This window comes from Larimichthys crocea, chromosome XI (assembly GCF_000972845.2).
Source record: "Larimichthys crocea isolate SSNF chromosome XI, L_crocea_2.0, whole genome shotgun sequence".
Taxonomy (NCBI): domain Eukaryota; kingdom Metazoa; phylum Chordata; class Actinopteri; family Sciaenidae; genus Larimichthys; species Larimichthys crocea.
Genome location: NC_040021.1, coordinates 814174 through 835673, shown reverse-complemented (window position 1 = coordinate 835673; position 21500 = coordinate 814174). Strand labels below are relative to the sequence as shown.

General features: G+C 46.2%; 1 protein-coding gene across 1 annotated transcript; it reads left to right on the top strand.

Moving 5' to 3' along the window:
• Positions 1–1030: 1030 nt before the first annotated feature.
• cad (carbamoyl-phosphate synthetase 2, aspartate transcarbamylase, and dihydroorotase) lies at positions 1031–19663 on the top strand. The gene is made up of 44 exons (XM_019265757.2): positions 1031–1446; positions 2980–3119; positions 3221–3350; positions 3452–3594; positions 3679–3820; positions 3941–4112; positions 5153–5338; positions 5424–5533; positions 5629–5771; positions 6218–6349; positions 6454–6687; positions 6769–6990; positions 7165–7353; positions 7434–7558; positions 7645–7778; positions 7858–7970; positions 9203–9367; positions 9449–9534; positions 9692–9938; positions 10919–11017; positions 11156–11380; positions 11464–11646; positions 11726–11944; positions 12120–12287; positions 12375–12557; positions 12652–12756; positions 13577–13822; positions 13930–14011; positions 14224–14390; positions 14476–14640; positions 14726–14857; positions 14941–15142; positions 15223–15413; positions 15497–15637; positions 16017–16106; positions 16193–16334; positions 16926–17119; positions 17200–17274; positions 17360–17572; positions 17652–17777; positions 17867–18022; positions 18100–18201; positions 18299–18393; positions 19017–19663. The coding sequence occupies exons 1-44, from the start codon at positions 1356–1358 to the stop codon at positions 19114–19116; spliced, it is 6705 nt and encodes a 2234-aa protein (XP_019121302.1). The 5' UTR covers positions 1031–1355; the 3' UTR covers positions 19117–19663.
• The last annotated feature ends 1837 nt before the right edge of the window (positions 19664–21500 follow it).

Below are 21500 nucleotides of genomic sequence, written 5' to 3'. Positions count from 1 at the left end.
ACTCTTCTGTTGTTATTACGCTACATTTACATGACATTAGTTGACACTGACATATGTCAGATTATCTAAATTAACACTCATCACGGTGAACACGTGCAGACGTCTTGACGCACATCCAGCTGTGCAGAAGCTGCTGCTGCAGGTATGCCTCCCCCTTTACGTGATGACGTCAGAGCAACGACAAACTGTGTGAAGTTTACTGATCAGACCGGAAATAAGAGATTATATAAAAGTCTTCAAAATAAAGCGTTTGAGATTTTTACACTTAGAGGCATCCTTACTTACACAAACTAAAAGATACATTAAAAAGATATGATGCACATAAAATTAATAAATAGATTGTGCGTTAAAAACAAAGTACAAACTTTAAATTTTATGAATCAAACTTAATAATGGATGGATGGATCGATAGGTAGGTGGGTGGATGGATGGATGGATGGATGGATGGATGGATGGATTGTTAGGTGGGTGGATGGATGGATGGATCGATCGATCGATAGGTGGGTGGGTGGGTGGATGGATGGATGGATGGATGGATGGATGGATCGATAGGTGGGTGGATGGATGGATGGATGGATGGATGGATGGATGGATCGATAGGTGGGTGGGTGGATGGATGGATGGATGGATCGATAGGTGGATGGATGGATGGATGGATGGATGGATGGATGGATGGATGGATCGATAGGTGGGTGGATGGATGGATGGATGGATGGGTGGGTGGGTGGATGGATGGATGGATGGATCGATAGGTGGATGGATGGATGGATGGATGGATGGATGGATGGATGGATGGATCGATAGGTGGGTGGATGGATGGATGGATAGGTGGGTGGATGGATGGATGGATAGATAGATAGATAGATAGATAGATAGATAGATAGATAGATAGATAGATAGATAGATAGATAGATAGATAGATAGATAGATAGATAGATGGTTTTAATAATATAATAACTATATTCTCACTCTCAGCATTGCTTTTATTTTGAAACGTCCTCCCGGAAGCGCGGTGCGGTACCCGGTATACTTGCGGGTCCAGGCTGCGGGCCGACTTCCACACTGCTGGCAGCGTGTGTGGAACACTGTGCTCCAGTCGTCCCGTCCGACCGACCGGTAAAAAACTACAACCAAACTCTGCTCGGCGTCTTTTCTGCTCCGTGTTTCACCCCGGCTCCTTTAAGACGCCCGCAGAGAGTTTCCCGGGCTTTCGGATCCGGTTCTTTAGCGGTAGTTCTCCAGAGTCTCATCCGCATCCTCTGCCTCCGAGCGCGGCGTGAGTTTCACGTGGACACCGCGGAGTCTGGTTCATCACTCGTCTCGTCTTTTTTTTAAAAGCGGTTCTGTATTAAAACATGTCGAAGACGGCAACCTTGGTTCTGGAGGACGGGACGACGTTCACGGGCCTCCTGTTCGGTGCCGATGTGTCGGTGTCGGGAGAAGTTGGTAAGTCTTAGTTTTTAAAAAAAAAAAAAAAAAAAAAAAACTGAGCTAATGTGAGCTAGCTCAGACTGATCTCACCTGCTTTACAGGTGAGATCAGTTTAAGTCCCAGCTGCTGTGGTTACATGTGTTTGGATCCTTTCGGGACGTTTGGTGCCACGATAGTCCGGGAACAGGGCGCCAAACCCGGATAACCAGTGTTACCTCACCCCCCCCTTCTGGCTGCAGGGCTGTATCTATATTTTTGACTGGGGGGTGCAAATTATAAAATATTGGAATAACATTAATTTACTTAATTTCTATATATTAGAAAATAAAACCTGCAGTTCCTCTAACGTCCACTTGAGGCTGGCTCCAGAAGTGAGTCAGTCTCCATAAGTCCCCATGTCACTTCACAGCAGCGGTTCGATACCCGGCTCCGCCAGACTACTTGAAGTGTCCTTGAGCATATAAAACAATCATCATCAATTATTGTCAACAAAATTAAAATGAATGAGTCTGTGTGTTTGAACTCAAGTCCCGCCTTCTGACTTAGCAGGTAACCAATCACGGTTTAGGATAACGGGGCAGCGCCTTTGCTGGGAGATTAGGTTTTGTTAGGAGAATTTAAGAACTCTTGAATAATGAGGACTAGATTCAAAGTATCAAAGTTGAACTTATTATTTTTGTACAAGAAGGAGCGTTTAACAGTGCAACACACAGAAGGGCTTACAGAGAAAAGGCTCCTCGAGGAGCTCTAACAGTTGGTTCTTATACATTTTTTTTAAGAAGAACTCTTGAATAAGGAAGACTAGATTCAAAGTTTAAGTTGAATTTATTATTCTTGTACAAGAAGGAGCGTTTAACACTGCAGCATACAGAAGGAGTTACAGAGAAAAGGCTCCTCGAGGAGCTCTAACAATAGGTTCTTATACATTTTTTTAAGAACTCTTGAATAAGGAGGAATAGATTTAAAGTTTTAGTTGAATTTATTATTCTTGTACAAGAAGGAGTGTTTAACAGTGCAACACACAAAAAGGGGTTACAGAGAAAAGGCTCCTCGAGGAGCTCTAACAGTTGGTTCTTATACATTTTTGAAGAAGAACTCTTGAATAATGAGGACTAGATTCAAAGTTTAAGTTGAATTTATTATTCTTGTACAAGAAGGAGCGTGGAGTTAGTCCTCTGGAGTTAGATAGGAAGGAATTTAACAAACTGCTGTTTATAAAGTGTGAGGTTTGAGGCAGGTGTGCCGACTTTAAGGTTAGTTAATATTGAGTTTAGACGAGCTGAAGCTTCGTCAGGGAAAGTCAGACAACAGGATGCATCTCTGCGTGAAGTTTTTTTATACAGTTGCTGACATCTGGATGCCATAATCCAGACCCGGTTCTGTTTGTAGACTTTAAAATTACCATAAACCTCAACACAATAAAAATGTACGTAGACGATCATGACTTCTTTTGTCTGAGTTTTGTTCTCAGTCACTTATAAACACTGAATAATTTAGCACAACTCAGGTACAGCTGTTGTTACATGCATGGATATATTGTTTGTTCAGTGTTTCAGACGGGCATGGTGGGCTACCCCGAGGCTCTGACCGACCCATCGTACCGCTGCCAGCTGCTGACCCTCACCTACCCTCTGGTCGGCAACTACGGCATACCAAACGATGAAGAGGGGGAGTTCGGACTGAGCAAGGTAGGCCGGGGTGAAGGGTTAGAGCTTTATACGAGGTGGCTACATGGAAAGAAAGGAGTCCAACTTTCTTTGATGTGTTTTAATTGTGTTTTCTCCGTCAGTGGTTTGAATCGTCAAAGATCCACGCTGCAGCCCTGATCATTGGAGAGCTGTCTGACAGTCCCAGTCACTGGAGTTCAGTCAAGTCTCTGGACCAGTGGCTCAAAGAGCAAGGCGTTCCTGGAATACAAGGTCAGGAGATCTAAACAGACGAATACTAGGATAGAAATGAATATATATCAACATAAAAACACGAGAAGTCAGCTGTTATCTGTTGTTTCCATGAACTTCAGGCATTGACACCCGCTGCCTGACCAAGAAGATCAGAGAGAAGGGCACCATGTTGGGGAAGCTGGTCGTGGACGGGACTCCCGAGGACAGCGTTCCCTTCGATAACCCAGACAAGAGGAACCTGGTCCAGGAAGTCTCCATGAAGGTAACCCACCCAGCATCAAGATACTGGTGGTTTAGGAAGGAGACGACGCAGGTTTGAACTGAAGAACTTCTCCTTTGTCTCCAGGAGCCCAGAGTTTTCAACCCCAGCGGCAGTTTGCAGATCACAGTGGTGGACTGCGGCATCAAATACAACCAGATCCGCTGCCTGGCTCAGAGAGGAGCTCGCGTTACCGTCGTACCCTGGGACCATCCGCTGGACAGCAAAGGTCTCTCTCCGTCACTTCTAATGCCAGATGTAGAGCAGAAGATTGTTTCAGACCCACCAACTGTTTGTTCACGTTTGTCGTGTCCAACCTTCATCGGGTTTTTCTCTTGTCCTTTTGTAGATTTTGATGGTTTGTTCATCAGCAACGGCCCCGGTGATCCCCAGCTCTGCCAGACGACCATCGACAACGTGAGGAAGGTGGTCTGCGTGGAAAACCCCAAGCCTGTTTTCGGCATTTGCCTCGGACACCAGCTGCTGTCTTTAGTCATCGGGTCGAAGACCTACAAGATGAAGTTAGTACCGCTTACAAACACCAAACTAAGCCCCGATCAAGTCAAGATTCTCCTTTATGCTTTAATGGTTTAATAACAATATATTCTTGATTAATCAGACTCCTAATTATGATTCATTTATAACCCATTTAATCACATTCCCAGTTGAGAACGTTTCTTTTTTTATCTAATTTGTGCTGCAATTTATTGTGAAACCCCTCGAGCTCGGTCCATAAATTGATCGGTCAGCTGGTGTGCAGTGACATCTGGAGCTCAGTCGGCCTCATTTAGAAGATTTTGCAACAGGACAAAGACAGAAATGTGACCTCTGTGACCCGAACACAGAGAACCTGCACAAAACCTCCCTAGAAACATTCCTTCATGCTCGCGCTCTTCCTTTGGCAGAGTGATGTGAACTGCAGATTTTTGCTGTTCTCAGCAGTCCGGCCTCTCCTGTATGAGCGGCGGAGTTTTGTCCCGCTCGTTCGCTCTGTTATGAAAAAGATTAAACAAACAAGCCGCCGTGCAAGACGAGGCGGCTCGCTCCTTGTGGGGCCACATCTGTGGGGGATGAGGACGGTTTTCTTTCCCCTGGGACTTCGCCGATGGGAGAGCTTTATCAGGGCTCGGCGCGAAGGTCACAGTGGACGGCTTATGTTTCCATTACCCTGCAGGAATGTGTCTGCTATCTGAACAGACAGAGGGTTGTGGGATTGTAGTGAAATTCAAATTCAGGTTCACAGGGCGTTCTTGTTAGACGATGGGTCACGTTTACAAAGCCTCATCGAAATGGAGCTGGATTATTTTAACGCCTGCGTTTAAATTTAGTCTTTAATTTAGTGTTTTTGTTTCTTCTCACACCGGAAAAGAGATTAAATCTTTAAAATATTTCCAGTATGATCCAGAAACTACAGATATTACCACAAAAGTTTATTCAGGTTCAGATTTTTCCACATGTCATACTCTCCACATTAGAGGAGGACAACACCAACCCTTGGTCTGGTGTTTTAGTCCGTCATGTCCTCAGAGTTTATAACGCCGGGTGTGTTTTTACCTCTCAGGTACGGTAACCGTGGCCACAACCAGCCGTGCATCCACAAAGGGACAGACCGCTGCTTCATCACCAGTCAAAACCACGGCTTCGCCGTCGACCCCGACGCCCTGCCGAAGGACTGGGACGTCCTCTTCACCAACGCCAACGACCACACCAATGAGGGCATCGTGCACAACACCAAACCTCTGTTCAGGTGACGCTCGCACACGGCAGGAATGCCAGAACGTAGCCGGGCTGAGGCTTCGTATGTGATTTAAACTCTTTTGTGCGTTTTTCAGCGTTCAGTTCCACCCGGAGCACATGGCCGGTCCGACTGACCTGGTCAGCCTGTTTGACGTTTTCCTCGACACCGTGAAGGACCACAAGGACGGCAACGCTGCCAAAACCGGTAACAACTTTAGTGTCCACCACCTCAGCTGTAACGTGTTGTTAGGATCCATTCAGGGCTTTCTGTAGACAAACACTTTACTTTGTGTTTTCCAGTGAAGCAGCGTCTAATGGACCGCCTCACCTACCCGGGTTCCACGAAGCACGAAGAGGTATTCCGACCCAGGAAGGTCCTCATCCTGGGTTCTGGAGGACTGTCCATCGGCCAGGCGGGAGAGTTCGACTACTCCGGCTCTCAGGTGTGTGAGGATGATAAGATAATAGGGGTAGTGCTGATATTCTTCGAAACATGCCAACAAGAACATTTCAGGAATGTTTAACACGTTCTTTCTTGGTGTATCTGAAACACCAGAACCAGCAACGATCCCCAGAAAGAAACCGGAGCTCGGCTCCACTGAGAATACGTTGCTCTTCTGTACTATGTAGCATATTTGCGTATTCATAAGCACATAAACCAGAAAGATGACCCAATCCGAGCTTGTTAACGAAGTCCTGGAGGAGTTACAGCGTTACGGCCGCGATGTAACGGAGATATGTGGCTGAAGTGTCGCTGTTTGTCTGTTAAATGCTCCGCTTGTGCTGCAAAAAGAGCAACATATGAACTACAAAGAACACGTCTGTCCTCTTTATCAACGTGCACTCCGCTCCGTCGTTTTAACTGATGATGTTTTCTTTTGTTTTCCAGGCTATTAAGGCTCTCAAGGAAGAGAACATCCAGACCGTGCTGATCAACCCGAACATCGCCACCGTCCAGACCTCCAAAGGCCTGGCTGATAAAGTCTACTTCCTGCCGCTCACGCCGGAGTACGTCACTCAGGTACGGATGAACTCGCTTGACTTCATGAGCTGATAAGAGAGGTCATTAAATTCCTAGAAAGGCTCCTGGAAAGTCAAAGTTTGCCCCACTTTCTCCCCTCTCAGGTGATAAAGAACGAGCGTCCGGACGGCGTGCTGCTGACCTTCGGCGGTCAGACGGCTCTGAACTGCGGCGTGGAGCTGACCAAGCTGGGCGTGCTGGAGAAGTATAAAGTGAAGGTGCTGGGAACGCCGGTGGCTTCCATCGAGATGACCGAGGACAGGAAGATCTTTGTGGAGAAGATGGAAGAGATCGGCGAACACGTGGCTCCCAGCGAAGCGGCGCTGTCCGTGGAGCAGGTGAGCCGACATCCGTCACGTCTCGCGTGTCTTTGTTATCTCTTCACTTTGTCTGAATGCATCTTCTAAACTTTGTTACAGGCCGTGGCAGCTGCTGAGCGTCTAGGCTACCCCGTTCTGGTCCGCTCGGCGTTCGCCCTCGGCGGTCTGGGCTCCGGCTTCGCTAACAATAAAGACGAGCTCACCTCTCTGGTGACGTCGGCCTTCGCCCACACCTCGCAGGTCCTGGTGGACAAATCCCTGAAAGGCTGGAAGGAGATCGAGTACGAGGTGGTCCGTGACGCCTACGACAACTGTGTCACCGTGAGTAAAGAAGAGACGACGTTCCACTCGAGATCGGTCTGTTGGTCTCGGTTGGTCAGTGACAGTGTTGGTGGTCAAAAGTCAAAGTCTGGGCCACATCTAAAAATAGAATTTCCCCTCGAGGAATCGATGAAGTGTCTAAACTTTGATTCTAAAGTTTGTCATCTTGTTCAGGTGTGTAACATGGAGAACATCGACCCTCTGGGCATCCACACCGGAGAATCCATCGTGGTGGCGCCCAGTCAGACGCTGAACGACCACGAATACAACATGCTGAGGAACACGGCCATCAAGGTCATCCGGCACCTTGGCATTGTGGGCGAGTGTAACATCCAGTACGCCCTGAACCCGGAGTCCGAACAGGTACGAACACAATATTAAAAAAAAACACAATAGCAGCCTTTAGTTCTCTTCATAACCTGCGTGTGTTGATGTTTTTGCAGTACTACATCATCGAGGTGAACGCCCGTCTGTCGCGGAGCTCGGCCCTCGCCAGTAAAGCGACGGGCTATCCTCTGGCTTACGTCGCAGCTAAACTCGGCCTGGGGATCCCGCTGCCGCAGCTCAAGTACGTCCGTCATTTAAAGGATAACTCGAATCATATTTGAGAACCGAACTACTCGAAATGAACCGTCGTGTGTGTGTGTTCTGCAGGAACTCCGTTACCAACTCGACCACAGCGAACTTCGAGCCCAGTTTGGACTACTGCGTGGTGAAGGTGCCTCGCTGGGATCTGAGCAAATTCCTCAGAGTTTCCACCAAGATTGGCAGCTCCATGAAGAGCGTCGGTAAGAGGCAGCGAAACAAGTTTCCCCTTGAAGAAGTAGGATTGAAGTGTCACACCTCTGTTGGTACTTTATCGGACAGGTGAGGTGATGGCGATCGGCCGCAGCTTTGAGGAGGCCTTCCAGAAAGCTCTGAGGATGGTGGATGAGAACTGTGTCGGCTTTGACCACACCATCAAGCCCGTCTCTGAAGAGGTAAAAAAACTGTTTGTTCCCTTTTTAGTGTTTGTGTAAAAGTGCTGATACCTTTAGGGGGGGGGGAAAGCATTATTTAGTTATTTTTGTTTGACATACCTGAACTCTAAGATGCTGAATGAGCAGAAACAGAAGTCTTCGTCGTCATCGGTCCTGAGAGGATTTCCCAGAAAAATCCAGCAGTGCTTTTGTAACGTGTGCAGCAAACCTAAAAAAAAACTCTTTTTGAATGGCTCATAAAGAAAAGGCTTCAATCCTGTTCATCAAAATCAAAAATGTCTTTTCAAGATCTGGAAAAAGTCGTTCATGTTTCTGTTTCCTCCCATCTTGACTCCAAAATGCGTCCACTAGACTTCACACGTTACACCAGTGTTGGCTGATCTACACCGGTTCACCAGCGTAGATTTAAAAATCTGACACTGCAAAAAAAAACAACAACAATGCATCAAAATCAGTGTTGCTGCCAGTCATTGACCCATCTCAGGGCCTGATAATAATAGTTAGCCATTAGTCATTGAAATGTATTTTATGGAAATTATTTAACAGCAGAGTTATGTAAACATACTGGCATTTAAAGGGTTGAAAACAAAAAAATATAATTAATATTTGATATGTATATTTCAGGCTGAAGTAGTTCTAAAAGACTGATGTGTTTAAAGTAGAAAAAAATATTAATATATAATATTTTTATAGCAGTTTTTGGGAAGGAGCCACGTTTTGGTGCAAGGACCTTTTTTTTTTAAGGAGTAAAAACGTTTTTTAATTTCACCCATAAAGCCTTTTATACCTTTTTACCTTTTATATTTCTGAGTTATTGTGTCTCCTTGGTGAGATCTCTGAGGTGTACTGACCTTCTGCTGGTCCTGAAACCAAAGGTGACCGAGCGTTTGCAGTCATGGCTCCCGTCCTCTGGAAAAACCTCCCCCAGTGTCAGCACGTTTATAATCTTTATAAATAAAACTTAGTTACATCACGTCACAGCTGCTCCCTCTTTGACTTGTTGAGTTCTTAAATATTTCATACAGTGACTAAAAGTTTGACTCAAAACCAACTTTTATGGGGAAAAACAGCTCAAATGTTTCATCACATCACAAGTCACTGTTTTAAATTGGCCAGTAGATGGTGGTAACGTGCTCCTTCTTTGTCGTCACGTTCTACTGTTACTGCCGTAGATAATCTATATTTACTAATTTGGCCTGATACTCTCACACTTCTTGTTCTTGCCTCACCAGGAGCTGCAGACTCCCACAGATAAGCGCATCTTCGTTCTGGCGTCGGCCTTCAGAGCCGGCTACACGGTGGACCAGCTGTACGAGCTCACCAAGATCGACCGCTGGTTCCTGCACAAGATGAAGAACATCGCCGACCACGAGCGGCTGCTGGAGACGTACAACCAGGTAAGACCGGTGACCGTTAACAGCAGCAGCTGTTTTCCTGATTCTTGATGTTTTGTGATCGCTTGTTGTTCCTCCCATCAGGATGAGAGCGCCATGCCTCCTGAGGTGATGCGGAAGGCGAAGCAGCTGGGCTTCTCAGACAAACAGATAGCACTGGCTGTGCAGAGGTGAGCGGGAAAGACGACACAGGCCTGAGGACACGGTGTCTGATTATTTTCAGGCGAGCTGTTGCGGTGAATCAGCACCACGAGTTAATTTATGCACCACAGTAATATGAAGCAACAAAGACGACAACAATATCTATTAACGCTTTCTCATCTACAGCACAGAGCTCGTCGTGAGGAAGCTGCGTCACGATTGGTCCATCCTGCCCGTGGTGAAGCAGATCGACACGGTGGCGGCCGAGTGGCCCGCCTTCACGAACTACCTGTACCTGACGTACCACGGCACCGAGGACGACCTGAGCTTCGCCGATCAGCACGTCATGGTGATCGGCTCGGGCGTGTACCGCATCGGCAGCAGCGTGGAGTTCGACTGGTGCGCGGTCGGCTGCATCACAGAGCTCAGGAAGGTGAGTCAGACGTGAGGTCACCACGCCGCAGGCTGTCGGTTGTTTTATTTTGGCGGGATGTTTTCTGAATTAATACCAGACCATCGACCGACAGGCGAGGAAGCTTTTTTGATTTTAGGAGTGTCTTCAGTGCAGCTTTAGGTTTTTAGCAGCTGCACAGGGTTCTGTTTTTCTTCTTTCCTTCAGCAGTAAATATTTTTACAGAGATGAAAACAGTTCAGTGAAATAGTTTTGAATTTTGTCGGTGTCCTCCCAAACATACCGCCGATCCTTGAGTTTGTTTTCCAGTCCAGAGTAGCGTAACTGACCTGAGATCATTACTGAACCACAACAAACGCCTCTGCAGCTGATCGAATTCCAACAGTGCTTTTATTTTGAAGTTTTAAGAACAGCTTTGTTAAAACAACACGCCGGTCTATTCCAGCTTGTTGTTATTAAACACCTGAAGCTTTCCTTGTTGAAGTCTTTGTCCGGTTGAATATTTCTACACAGAGTCAAGGTGACGGAAACATGCAGTATATTTCATGTTTTGATTTATTTCATCACACCGACGGGCTTCACTTAACAGGAGAAAAGCGTATTGTTAAGTCAAGTAATTTATTAGCTTGACAAATCTGTAAAAATATGATCATCTGTAATCATTGGCACTAGATTGTAGTGAGTAAACTTACGGTCTCTGGTGTGAGAGACTTTTTTTTTTTAGGTTAAGCACCAACAGCATGATGTGTCGTTGTTGTTTTTGTTGTTGTTGTTGTTGTTGTTGTTACGACCCAGAACATTTAGGGAAGCGTTTTGTCTCTGTATAAAAAGATTTTACACTTTTTACACACAAATTCGTAAAAGGAACTGTCCAAAATATAGTTGTGTCCAAACTTTTGTGGTGATCCCAAACTTTTTAGTGTATTATATTAAAGTCCCTTTTTGTCATGGTACCTATCCTTTGTGTGTCTGGCGTCTTCACGTTGTCACGTGTGTTGCAGATGGGCTATAAGACGATCATGGTGAACTACAACCCAGAGACAGTAAGCACGGACTACGACATGTGTGACCGACTCTACTTTGACGAGATCTCCTTTGAGGTAAGCTTAATAAATAACTAATAACTATTGTTAACTGGACATAGTTTACACTGGATAGATTTACAGTAGCTGGCCACTCAACAAACCATTACGAGCTTTATAAGAGTTGTACTCAGTGTCCTGTACATACGTCCTCAGGTGGTGATGGATATCTACGAGAGGGAAAACCCAGAGGGAGTGATCCTCTCCATGGGCGGCCAGCTGCCCAACAACATCGCCATGTCGCTGCACCGTCAGCAGTGCCGCATCTTGGGAACTTCGCCCGAGTTCATTGACTGCGCCGAGAACCGGTTCAAGTTCTCCCGCATGCTGGACACCATTGGGATCAGCCAGCCGCAGTGGAAGGAGCTGTCGGACACCGAGGTACAAGCCCGACTGGGTTCATACCAGAATATCTCAAACGCGAACTGTTTTGATGCCAAAGAACGTTTCTTTCTTCTCTCCAGTCTGCTGTGAAGTTCTGTGAGAAGGTGGGTTATCCCTGCCTGGTTCGTCCTTCCTACGTTCTCAGCGGAGCAGCCATGAACGTCGCCTACGGTGACAGCGACCTCGAGAAATACCTGAGCAGCGCTGTCGCCGTGTCCAAGGAACACCCTGTCGTCATCTCTAAATTCATCCAGGAGGCCAAGGTTTGCAGAAGACCTGCCGTAGTTGAAGTAAAGCTCTAACTTAACTTGTTCTGATGGTCTGTTTGTGTTTTTTTTCCAGGAGATAGATGTGGACGCTGTCGCCTGTGACGGTGTGGTGATGGCCATCGCGGTGTCCGAACACGTGGAGAACGCTGGCGTTCACTCCGGCGATGCCACGCTCGTGACGCCGCCTCAGGATCTCAATCAGAAGACGATAGAGAGGATCAAGATGATCGTCCATGCCATCGGACAGGAGCTGCAGGTCACCGGACCGTTCAACCTGCAGCTGATCGCCAAGGTGAGAATCATTCTGGAAGATCTTCCATGGAAGTTTCATCCATTGAATTTTGATATTTTTAAGCTCTATGATGCCTGTTAGTCAGTTATTCCTCTTAATACTGATGAAGAACCAGGCGAGGATCAAAAACAACACGCCATGTCAAATAAGTCTAACGTCGTGCTTTTTCTGCCAGGACGACCAACTGAAGGTGATCGAGTGCAACGTCCGAGTCTCCCGCTCCTTCCCCTTCGTATCCAAGACTCTCGGCGTGGACCTCGTTGCCCTGGCGACGCAGGCCATCGTGGGGGAGGACGTGGAGCCCGTGGGCCTGATGACAGGGAAAGGTATCGTGGGAGTCAAGGTAACTATATTACGGAGGTTGAAGTAAGCAGCCATCGGTTATCATGTGTCGTATATTCCTCCTGACTTTACGTCACGTCTCCTCCAGGTTCCTCAGTTCTCGTTCTCTCGGTTGGCCGGAGCTGACGTGGTGCTCGGGGTGGAGATGACGAGCACCGGTGAGGTGGCCTGTTTTGGGGAGAACAGATACGAAGCTTACCTCAAAGCGATGCTCTCGACGGGCTTCAAGATCCCAAAAAAGAACATCCTGCTCTCCATCGGCAGCTACAAGGTACATAAATAAATAAATGTGACAGATGTGAATGTTCAGCTGATCCAGATGTCGTCTTGGTGGCAGGTTAACATTCAGTTTTGTGTGTCTGCAGAACAAGAGTGAGCTGCTGCCCACCGTGCAGGCGCTGGAGTCTCTGGGTTACGACCTGTACGCCAGTCTGGGAACTGCAGACTTCTACACAGAACACGGAGTCAAGGTGACTGAAACATGAATCATCACACCGACGGGCTTCACTTAACAGAAGAAAAGCGTATTGTTAAGTCGAGTCATTTATTAGCTTGACAAATCTGTAAAAATATGATCATCTGTAATCATTGGCACTGGATTGTAGTGAGTAAACTAACGGTCTCTGGTGTGAGAGACTTTTTTTTTAGGTTTTAAGCACCAACAGCATGATGTGTCCTTGGTGGTAGTTGGTGTTGTTGTTGTTGTTACGACCCAGAGCATTTAGGGAAGAGGAGGCAACACAACATAACCAGATATATTTGGTGAAATAAAGTTATTTTTTGCCAGGATTTTGGATATATAATGCAAAAAAGTTAGGAGTGAGGCAGCCTACAAGGGGAAAATACTGCTCAAACCCAAAACAGGAAAGAAAACCCAAAATAACAGCAAACAGCACCTTAAACAAAGTATCTTTGCATGTGTGTACTCCGTAACTTGGTCGTTAACGAGTTAATTCAGTAATTAACATTAAGAATTTATCACCAAAAGTCACGTCGGTGAGCTGAGACAGCCGCCACAACTGTCAGGCCGACCAAACTTAGCAACTCAGTCCCTTAAATTTCATCCTGGGGATTAGAAGCGACGCCTCAGCAACTGGGACCAATCAGTACCTGGGAACCACACACCTAGCTCAGAATACACAAAAACACGTCTGCTACTAGGCGTGTTTACTACATTACACTGAGATGTAACATTAAATAACAGATGAACGTTTATTTACACTTGTATTTGTCTGTAACCATGTCATATTTCTTCTTCCGATCTTTTTTGTCTGACGTCTCCTGTCTCAGGTGAAGGCGGTGGATTGGCCGTTCGAGGAGGAGGACAGCGACTGTCCCACCAAAGAGAAGCAGCGCAGCATCATGAACTACTTGGAGGAGAACCACTTCGAGCTGGTCATCAACCTCTCCATGAGGAACAGCGGCGGTCGCAGGCTCTCCTCCTTCGTCACCAAAGGCTACAGGACGAGACGCATGGCCATCGACTACTCCGTCCCGCTCATCATCGACATCAAGTGCACCAAACTCTTCGTCCAGGTTAGAAACTGTTTTTGTTTTTAAAGTGTTGGGACTGAAACGTGTTTAGATTTTTAAACTCTGAGTGCAGTTGGCAGCAGCATTGATGTGAATCGACGTGTTTTCAGGCTCTTCGTCAGATTGGACGGACTCCGCCTGTGAAGACTCACATCGACAGCATGACATCCCAGACGCTGGTCCGTCTGCCCGGTGAGTCACTGACTGGCGGTGGCTGACTTTGACTTTTAATGTCAAGTCAATACAGCAAATGAACCAGTTAGAAAATGAACATGAGATGCAGGAGTTGCTCGTCTCAAACATCTTTCTTGTAATTAGTTTGGGTTCAAGTCGGGTTAAACAAACCAGGAATCAGAAAGCGGGATGCAGAAATATGTTTTAATCTTCCTTCCTGTGATTCTCAGGTCTGATTGATGTTCACGTTCACCTTCGTGAACCTGGAGCCACACATAAGGAGGACTTCTCCTCCGGTACAGCAGCAGCTCTGGCGGGAGGCGTGACCATGGTGTGTGCGATGCCCAACACTTCCCCTGCCATCACCGACGCAAACACCTTGGCCCTGGTGCAGAAGGTACGCCCAAGTTTCCTGTCCGTTAAATCAGGACTTGTTTGTCTGAGACAATTTGAATTAAATAAATCCCGTGTCGTATCGTCAGCTGGCCAAAGCGGGCTGTCGGTGTGACTACGCTCTGTACGTGGGCGCTGCTTCAGACAACGCCGCCATCCTGCCGTCCATCGCGGGCCAGGCCGCCGGCCTGAAGATGTACCTGAATGACACGTACTCCACCCTCAAGATGGACAACGTCTCCCTGTGGATGGAGGTAGGCTGAGTCTTTTTATTTGTGTGTAGAAGACCAGTGGATGACTCGTGTACTTTAAACTATATCTGTCTGTTTCTGTGTGAAGCACTTTGAGAAGTGGCCCAAGCAGATGCCCATCGTTGCCCACGCCGAGAAGCAGACGGTCGCCGCGATCCTCATGGTGGCTCAGCTCTACCAGCGGCCGGTCCACATCTGCCACGTGGCCAAAAAGGAGGAGGTGAAACACGGATTATATCCATGTGTTAGACACCTAACTGTTCAATCATCTCGTTGTTAAACTTCCTCCTCTCCTTTTTTCAGATCCTCATCATCCGAGCGGCGAAGCAGAAGGGCATCCAGGTCACATGCGAGGTGGCTCCTCATCACCTCTTCCTCTGCGAGGAAAACGTGCCTCAGATCGGCGACGGCCGAGCGCAGGTCCGACCCATGCTGGGAACCAACGAGGACATGGAGGCTCTGTGGGAAAACCTGGACATCATCGACTGCTTCGCCACGGACCACGGTCAGTAACCACACCGCAGAAACCAGTTCGATAGTCAGTCAGCCGAGGCGAAGGTTAGAATGTTCTGTTTGTGTCGTTAGCTCCTCACTCTGTGGAGGAGAAGAACAGCGATCATCCTCCTCCGGGTTACCCCGGCCTGGAGACGATGCTTCCTCTGCTGCTGACGGCGGTCAGTGACGGACGTCTGACTCTGGACGATATCATCAAGCGTCTTTATGACAACCCACGCCGAATCTTCAACCTGCCTGTCCAGGACAACACCTATGTGGAGGTACACACACTGATGGAACATGATTTTGTGGTGATTTTATTATTCTAGTTGTTTTACTTACGTCTGCAATCTGCGCTTTTCAGGTGGACCTGGAGCAGGAGTGGGTTATTCCTCAGGCCATGCAGTTCACAAAGTCGAAGTGGACGCCGTTCCAGGGTCTGAAGGTGAAGGGTAAAGTCCGCCGTGTGGTCCTGCGAGGAGAGGTGGCCTACATCGACGGCCAGGTGAGCAAACCTGTTTCTCTGTAGCCTGGTTATTTTTTTACTGTTTTCTTTATTTATTGTGGGTCTATATGTGTAGTTAGAATGATTAAAAACTTCAAAATAAAAGCACTGAAAACCAGATACATGCATAAGATACTACGTCTTACCTTCCCTACTTTAGATAATCCAGTACAAACCATCAAAAACAGGATCCTCTTCCAAGAACTGGGGCAGTTTTCGCTCTTATCGATCTTTGATCATAACCCCTAAAATGCCCACTGGAATCTATCTTATGTATGAATAATGCAGTTTTATATTTAATAATTCATGTGGCTGGATTAAAGTAATAAAACCTCTTTAACTTGACATCTTTTTAAAGCTGTAGTTCTTCCTCTCTCAGGTGTTGGTCCCTCCAGGTTACGGTGAAGACGTGAAGCGATGGCCCACCGCTCCGACGCTTCCCGCCGAACCCGTCAAAGAAAGCCCGAGGGTATTTAAAGTGATAAAATACCAACAGATATAACAGTAATACAAACTGAATACACTGGTCTTGAATGTGTATTTTCTGCGGTTTAGACTCCAGAGCACCCACGTCCGACTCCTCCCCGGGAAGGTCCGGTCCGAACCCGAGCACAGAGCCCCCGACGACCTGGAGGAGAGAGAGGTTATCTGCTGCCGCCTCGCATCCACCGCTCCTCTGATCCCGGACTTCCACCAGGTACTACGACTCCCGTAATGTTGTAGGACACCCACTAATCGACTTCTCTTGTTCAGAACGGGACCAGAAACCAGGTTTATGTCAGATTTTCTCTCCGCTTCTACGCTGACGACATCCTGCTTTACATCACCAACACAACACATAAATGAAATCACTAAAACATAGTCTGACTCCACACATCGCTCCTTCATCACCTCCAGATTAGATTCTTGTAACAGCAAACCATCCAGAACTTCCAGTACATCCAAAACTCTGCTGTTCGCCTGCTCACCCACACTTGTGACCGTCCTCCAGAACCTCCACTGGCTCCTGGTCCCAGAGTACATCCAGTTTTAAAATCCATCTCCACAACTAGGCCCCCTTCTACCTCACTGACCTGCTCCGACTCCTCCACCCAGGACCAAGCACCAAATCTGGGGCGCCTTCTCTGTAGCTGTCTCCTCCTGCTGGATCTCTCTCTCCCTAAACACATCTGTGACTGACTCACCTTCAAATCACTGACAAAAACTTTAAAATCTGCTTTAACTTGTGTTTTTCGTGCATTGTTTAAAGATGAATCTGTATTAAACTGACTGTGCTTCCTCTCTGCAGAGATGCTTATGCTGCCACCGACCAGCACTGGAGACGGTTACAGCCACCCTCCCCCTCTGTCCAGGCTGCTGTCCCCTCAGTCGGGACCAGGACAGATACCCGCTGGACAGTTGTCCCACTTCCAGCTCTCTCCGCTGCTTCACACGCTGGTCGGCCAGCACATCCTGTCTGTGCGGCAGTTCAGCAAAGAGCAGGTACGCCACGAACACGAATCACGTGATGAACTGTTTAATGTCTGACGGACTTTATTTGAGTTTTTCTGTGTTTGTTTCAGATGTCTCATCTGTTTAACGTCGCCCACACTCTGCGTCTGATGGTGCAGAAGGAACGAAGCCTGGACATCCTGAAGGTACGACCTCTTTAGCCCGTGAGAATACTAAAAACAGATCGAGCGTCCAGTCTCAAACACTGCTCCCTCGTCTCAAACCGTCCAGGGTAAGGTGATGGCGTCCATGTTCTACGAGGTCAGCACTCGCACCAGCAGCTCCTTCGCGGCGGCCATGCAGCGTCTCGGCGGCTCCGTCGTCCACTTCAGCGAATCCACGTCGTCCACGCAAAAAGGAGAATCTCTGGCCGACTCTGTTCAGACCATGAGCTGCTACGCCGACGTTCTGGTGCTCCGACACCCGACGCCCGGAGCCGTGGAGGTGAGTTTGAGCTCCTCTGCTCACGGGTCCGGAGGAGTTTGAATATTTCAGTCTTCATGTAACTCTTTAAATCTTCCAGAGTGCGTCACGTCATTGCCGTAAGCCCGTGATCAACGCTGGAGACGGTGTTGGGGAGCATCCGACCCAGGCCCTGCTGGACGTCTTCACCATCAGAGAGGAGCTGGGCACTGTGAACGGCATGACGGTGAGACAAAAGACAAAAAACAAACTCCACATTCAAACCACGTCTGAGAGAAACCCGTCTCACGTGTTGATCCGTGTGTTTCCTGTCAGATAACTATGGTCGGAGATCTGAAGCACGGCCGCACGGTTCACTCCCTCGCCAAGCTGCTCACGCAGTACCGCATCACGCTGCGCTACGTCGCTCCCAAGAACCTCCACATGCCGGCGGAGATCATCAGCTACGTGGCCTCGAAGGGCATCAAACAGGTGTGGGACAAGACCTGTGACGACAAAGTGAAAGATGCTTGCATGTCGTCTGAGTTTGACCACGTGTGTTTTCGCAGGAGGAGTTCGACAGCATCGAGGAGGCTCTGCCCGAGACCGACGTCCTCTACATGACGAGGATCCAGAAGGAGAGGTTTGCATCCGAGGAGGAGTACAAGGCTGTGAGTGAACATGAACATCTTCAAGTTTATTAGATTTTCTAACATGGAATCAAAAAGACTCGTGTGACCTGTGACTGTCTCTCTCTCTCTCTGTCAGTGTTTCGGACAGTTCATCCTCACCCCTCACATCATGACTGTAGCCAAGAAGAAGATGGTGGTGATGCATCCGCTGCCCAGAGTCAATGAAATCAGGTGAGAGTGCCTCCACAATTTGTCCTTGATCGTGGAAGCTGTTTCTTTTGTAGCTGTTCTGAAGCTTTTAACCGCTGAGGTTTGAAACGTTGACTTAGAGCGTCCACGACGAGCTCCGCGTGTCGTGTCGCATACATCAGTGGAATTTAACCTCGAGAGTTTGTGCTTGACAGTCGACGACACAAAAATCTCACCACGTGGTCCGTTTAGTGGCCGTGATGAGTTTTAAGTTGCAGTGATTCTCGTGTTTGAGGTGATTTTTACAAGATGAGCATGTCGTCTCATGTTGGGCTGCAGCTGCTGATTATTTTTATTACTGCTGCTGAAGGTCAGAGAACTCAGTGACGTCTTTAATGTCGTTTATTTTGTCTGACTGTGACAAAGTTAACCCAAAGAAACACAATGATGTGACAGAGAAAAGCAACGAATCGACACGTTTAAGAAGATTTTCAAATAAAAAGTTCATCGTTCTCAGGATAATTGTAGAAACATTTTCTGTCGGCGAAGTGATCAGTCGACTAATCAGGCAAATTTGATTTATTTCTTGATGTTACTTCAGTCACGAGTCTGAATCTTACCCTCTGTTTCACTCCTCTTGTGTCTCCTTTGTGTTTTTCTCTCAGTGCCGAGGTGGACACCGACCCGAGGGCGGCGTATTTCCGTCAGGCGGAGAACGGCATGTACATCCGAATGGCCCTGCTGGCCACCGTACTGGGCAGATAGATGAACTGTCGAACCTTTTTAGAGAGTTAGACACTAGACGCTTTCTTTCCTGAACTCTGGATTTTCTTCTTTCTGATGCTCAAAGGGGGTCGAGGCTTTAGTTTTCTACACTTATGTTACGTAACATGATGCTGCTCTTCTTCAGTTTGACACTTTCATCCATATCTCACAAATCTTCATGTCTTTGGACCAATCAGATTCAGCTTTTTTTGTCTGTGATAGTTAACAGACTGTCAGTATTCCGACTCCTTGATAGAAAATAAAGGGACCAGAGTATTAAAGGGAGAGTTCAGGTGTGGATGTGTGAAGCAGAGCTCAGCACTCAAGAAAAATCAGCATCCGATAAAGTGTCGGTTTATATTTCTGAATATTTTTCAGCTTTTTTTCTTTGGTGCCAACTGAAAATCTTTGAACTTTTCTGTTGTGCTGTGTCACGCTGCAGATCAGAGCTCAAACTCCTGAAACCTGGCAGCGTCTCAGAAGTTTCCTACGTTCCTATGAGCACTTGAATGCTTCAAAAGAACGGTGTAGAGTTCGTCTGTGACTGGAAACAGTCGATAAAATGATGGAAACGTAGATCAAACTTTGATTTTTCACTTTAAGTTCATCACATCGACGTCACATTGCGGCCACGATGGTTCGTTCTCCACCAGGAGACTCAAACAGCTGATCTGTGGTGTGATACAGAGTTTGTACCAAAGGAAAAAAGTTGAGTCTAAAGCCATAAAAATATTCTACACACTGAAGCACAGCTCTGGATCAGTACCTCATAATACAACCTCTTTCAGAGTTACTAAACTGACATTGATGGTACGATGATGTTTGATATTAATGACATAAATGCTGCTGTCGCTCAGCTGTTCATCAGCTCATTTAAAGGGACCGGTTTGGATTTTAAAGGGAGAAGTGTGGCGTGATGTTTCCCGTCACCTTCACTGTCGTCCTCGATAACAAACCTTTTGTTTAAACATGTCGCAGTAACTCAACATGGATCCATGTCTTCATCGTCTTTGTTTTTTGTTTTTTTGGGGTAATCGCAGTAACTGTCAGTGTTTTCTTTGACTGTAGCAGTTTAGAGACTTTCTTCTTTTTTTTTTTACTGTGTAGAGAAATAAATAATAAAAAATAATTTTCCCTTTTGCAGCCGACTTTGTCGTTAATATTAAAAAAAACAACACCACATGCAGCAAAAAGCAGCGATGATGAATGCATGATGTGAAGACATCTCGTTAATTAAAATGATAGAAGATATTCTGATATAAGAAGTGACTTTAATCTAAGATTTCAGGTGAAATTATCATGTGCAGGGTACATAAAGAATTAGAATAACCTAAAGTATGTGGACGTGTTCTCTGTACATATAAGGATGTGTCACGCAGATACAAGTATTGGAGAAGTATCACTATATAAATAGGATATACTACAATATTTAAAATATTAATAAGTCATAATTAATTACCTTAATTGGATCATATGTTGATCTTTCATTTAACTGTTACTCATGTTATAAAGAGCCGTACAGTGTTTACAACCCGCTTTAATTACTCGTACTCTGCATACATAATGAGCAGCATCATCAAACAGTCTCAGCATGTGTTACAATAAATGCTGCATTCAGTAACTGTCAGAAAAATAAAAATCTAGTCTAATTCACAGGAAGAGGAGGGGGAGGTCCTGAATGACTCAGCAGAAGTTTTAAACACTGAAACAAACAAATGAGATGAAATAACAAAAATATATAAATATATTTTATAAATCTGAGCTGCTGCATGACTCTGCAGCTGGTGAGATGTTCAAGGACCGGACTGTGTGCACTCTCTAGCTCTCATGTGGAAATGATGTGTGATTAAATTGGCATAAAATACAAACTTTGTTTGTCTTTAAAGTGCTTAAATAAACTCCTTTTAGTCAATAATTGGCTTGAAACTTGTTAAAACAACATTCTCTGGGCTCTTTATTTTCATTTTCAAGTTCAAGTCAACTTTATTGTCGATGCTGCTATATGTACAGAACATACCGTGCAAACAGCATAAACATGACATAAGAAATATAAGTAAAAGATGTAAAAAATAGAAAATAAAATATACAAATATAAAAATATATACAAGCTAAAGACATCCGTGTGGCAATATGGCACAGTGTAATGTAAACAGAATTATCAGTATAAATATAAGTATATTTATGGCTATATGGCAGTATGGACAGAATTAACAGTATTTACAGTATACACAGTGAGATATATATCAACTTAGGTCTCTAGAAAGAGTTTCTGGGGTGTTTGGGTCCAATTACAATAACTTCAGTTTTGTCTAAATTTAACATAAGAAAACTGTAGGTCATCCAACTTTTTATATCCTTAAGGCATGCTTGAAGTTTAGTTAACT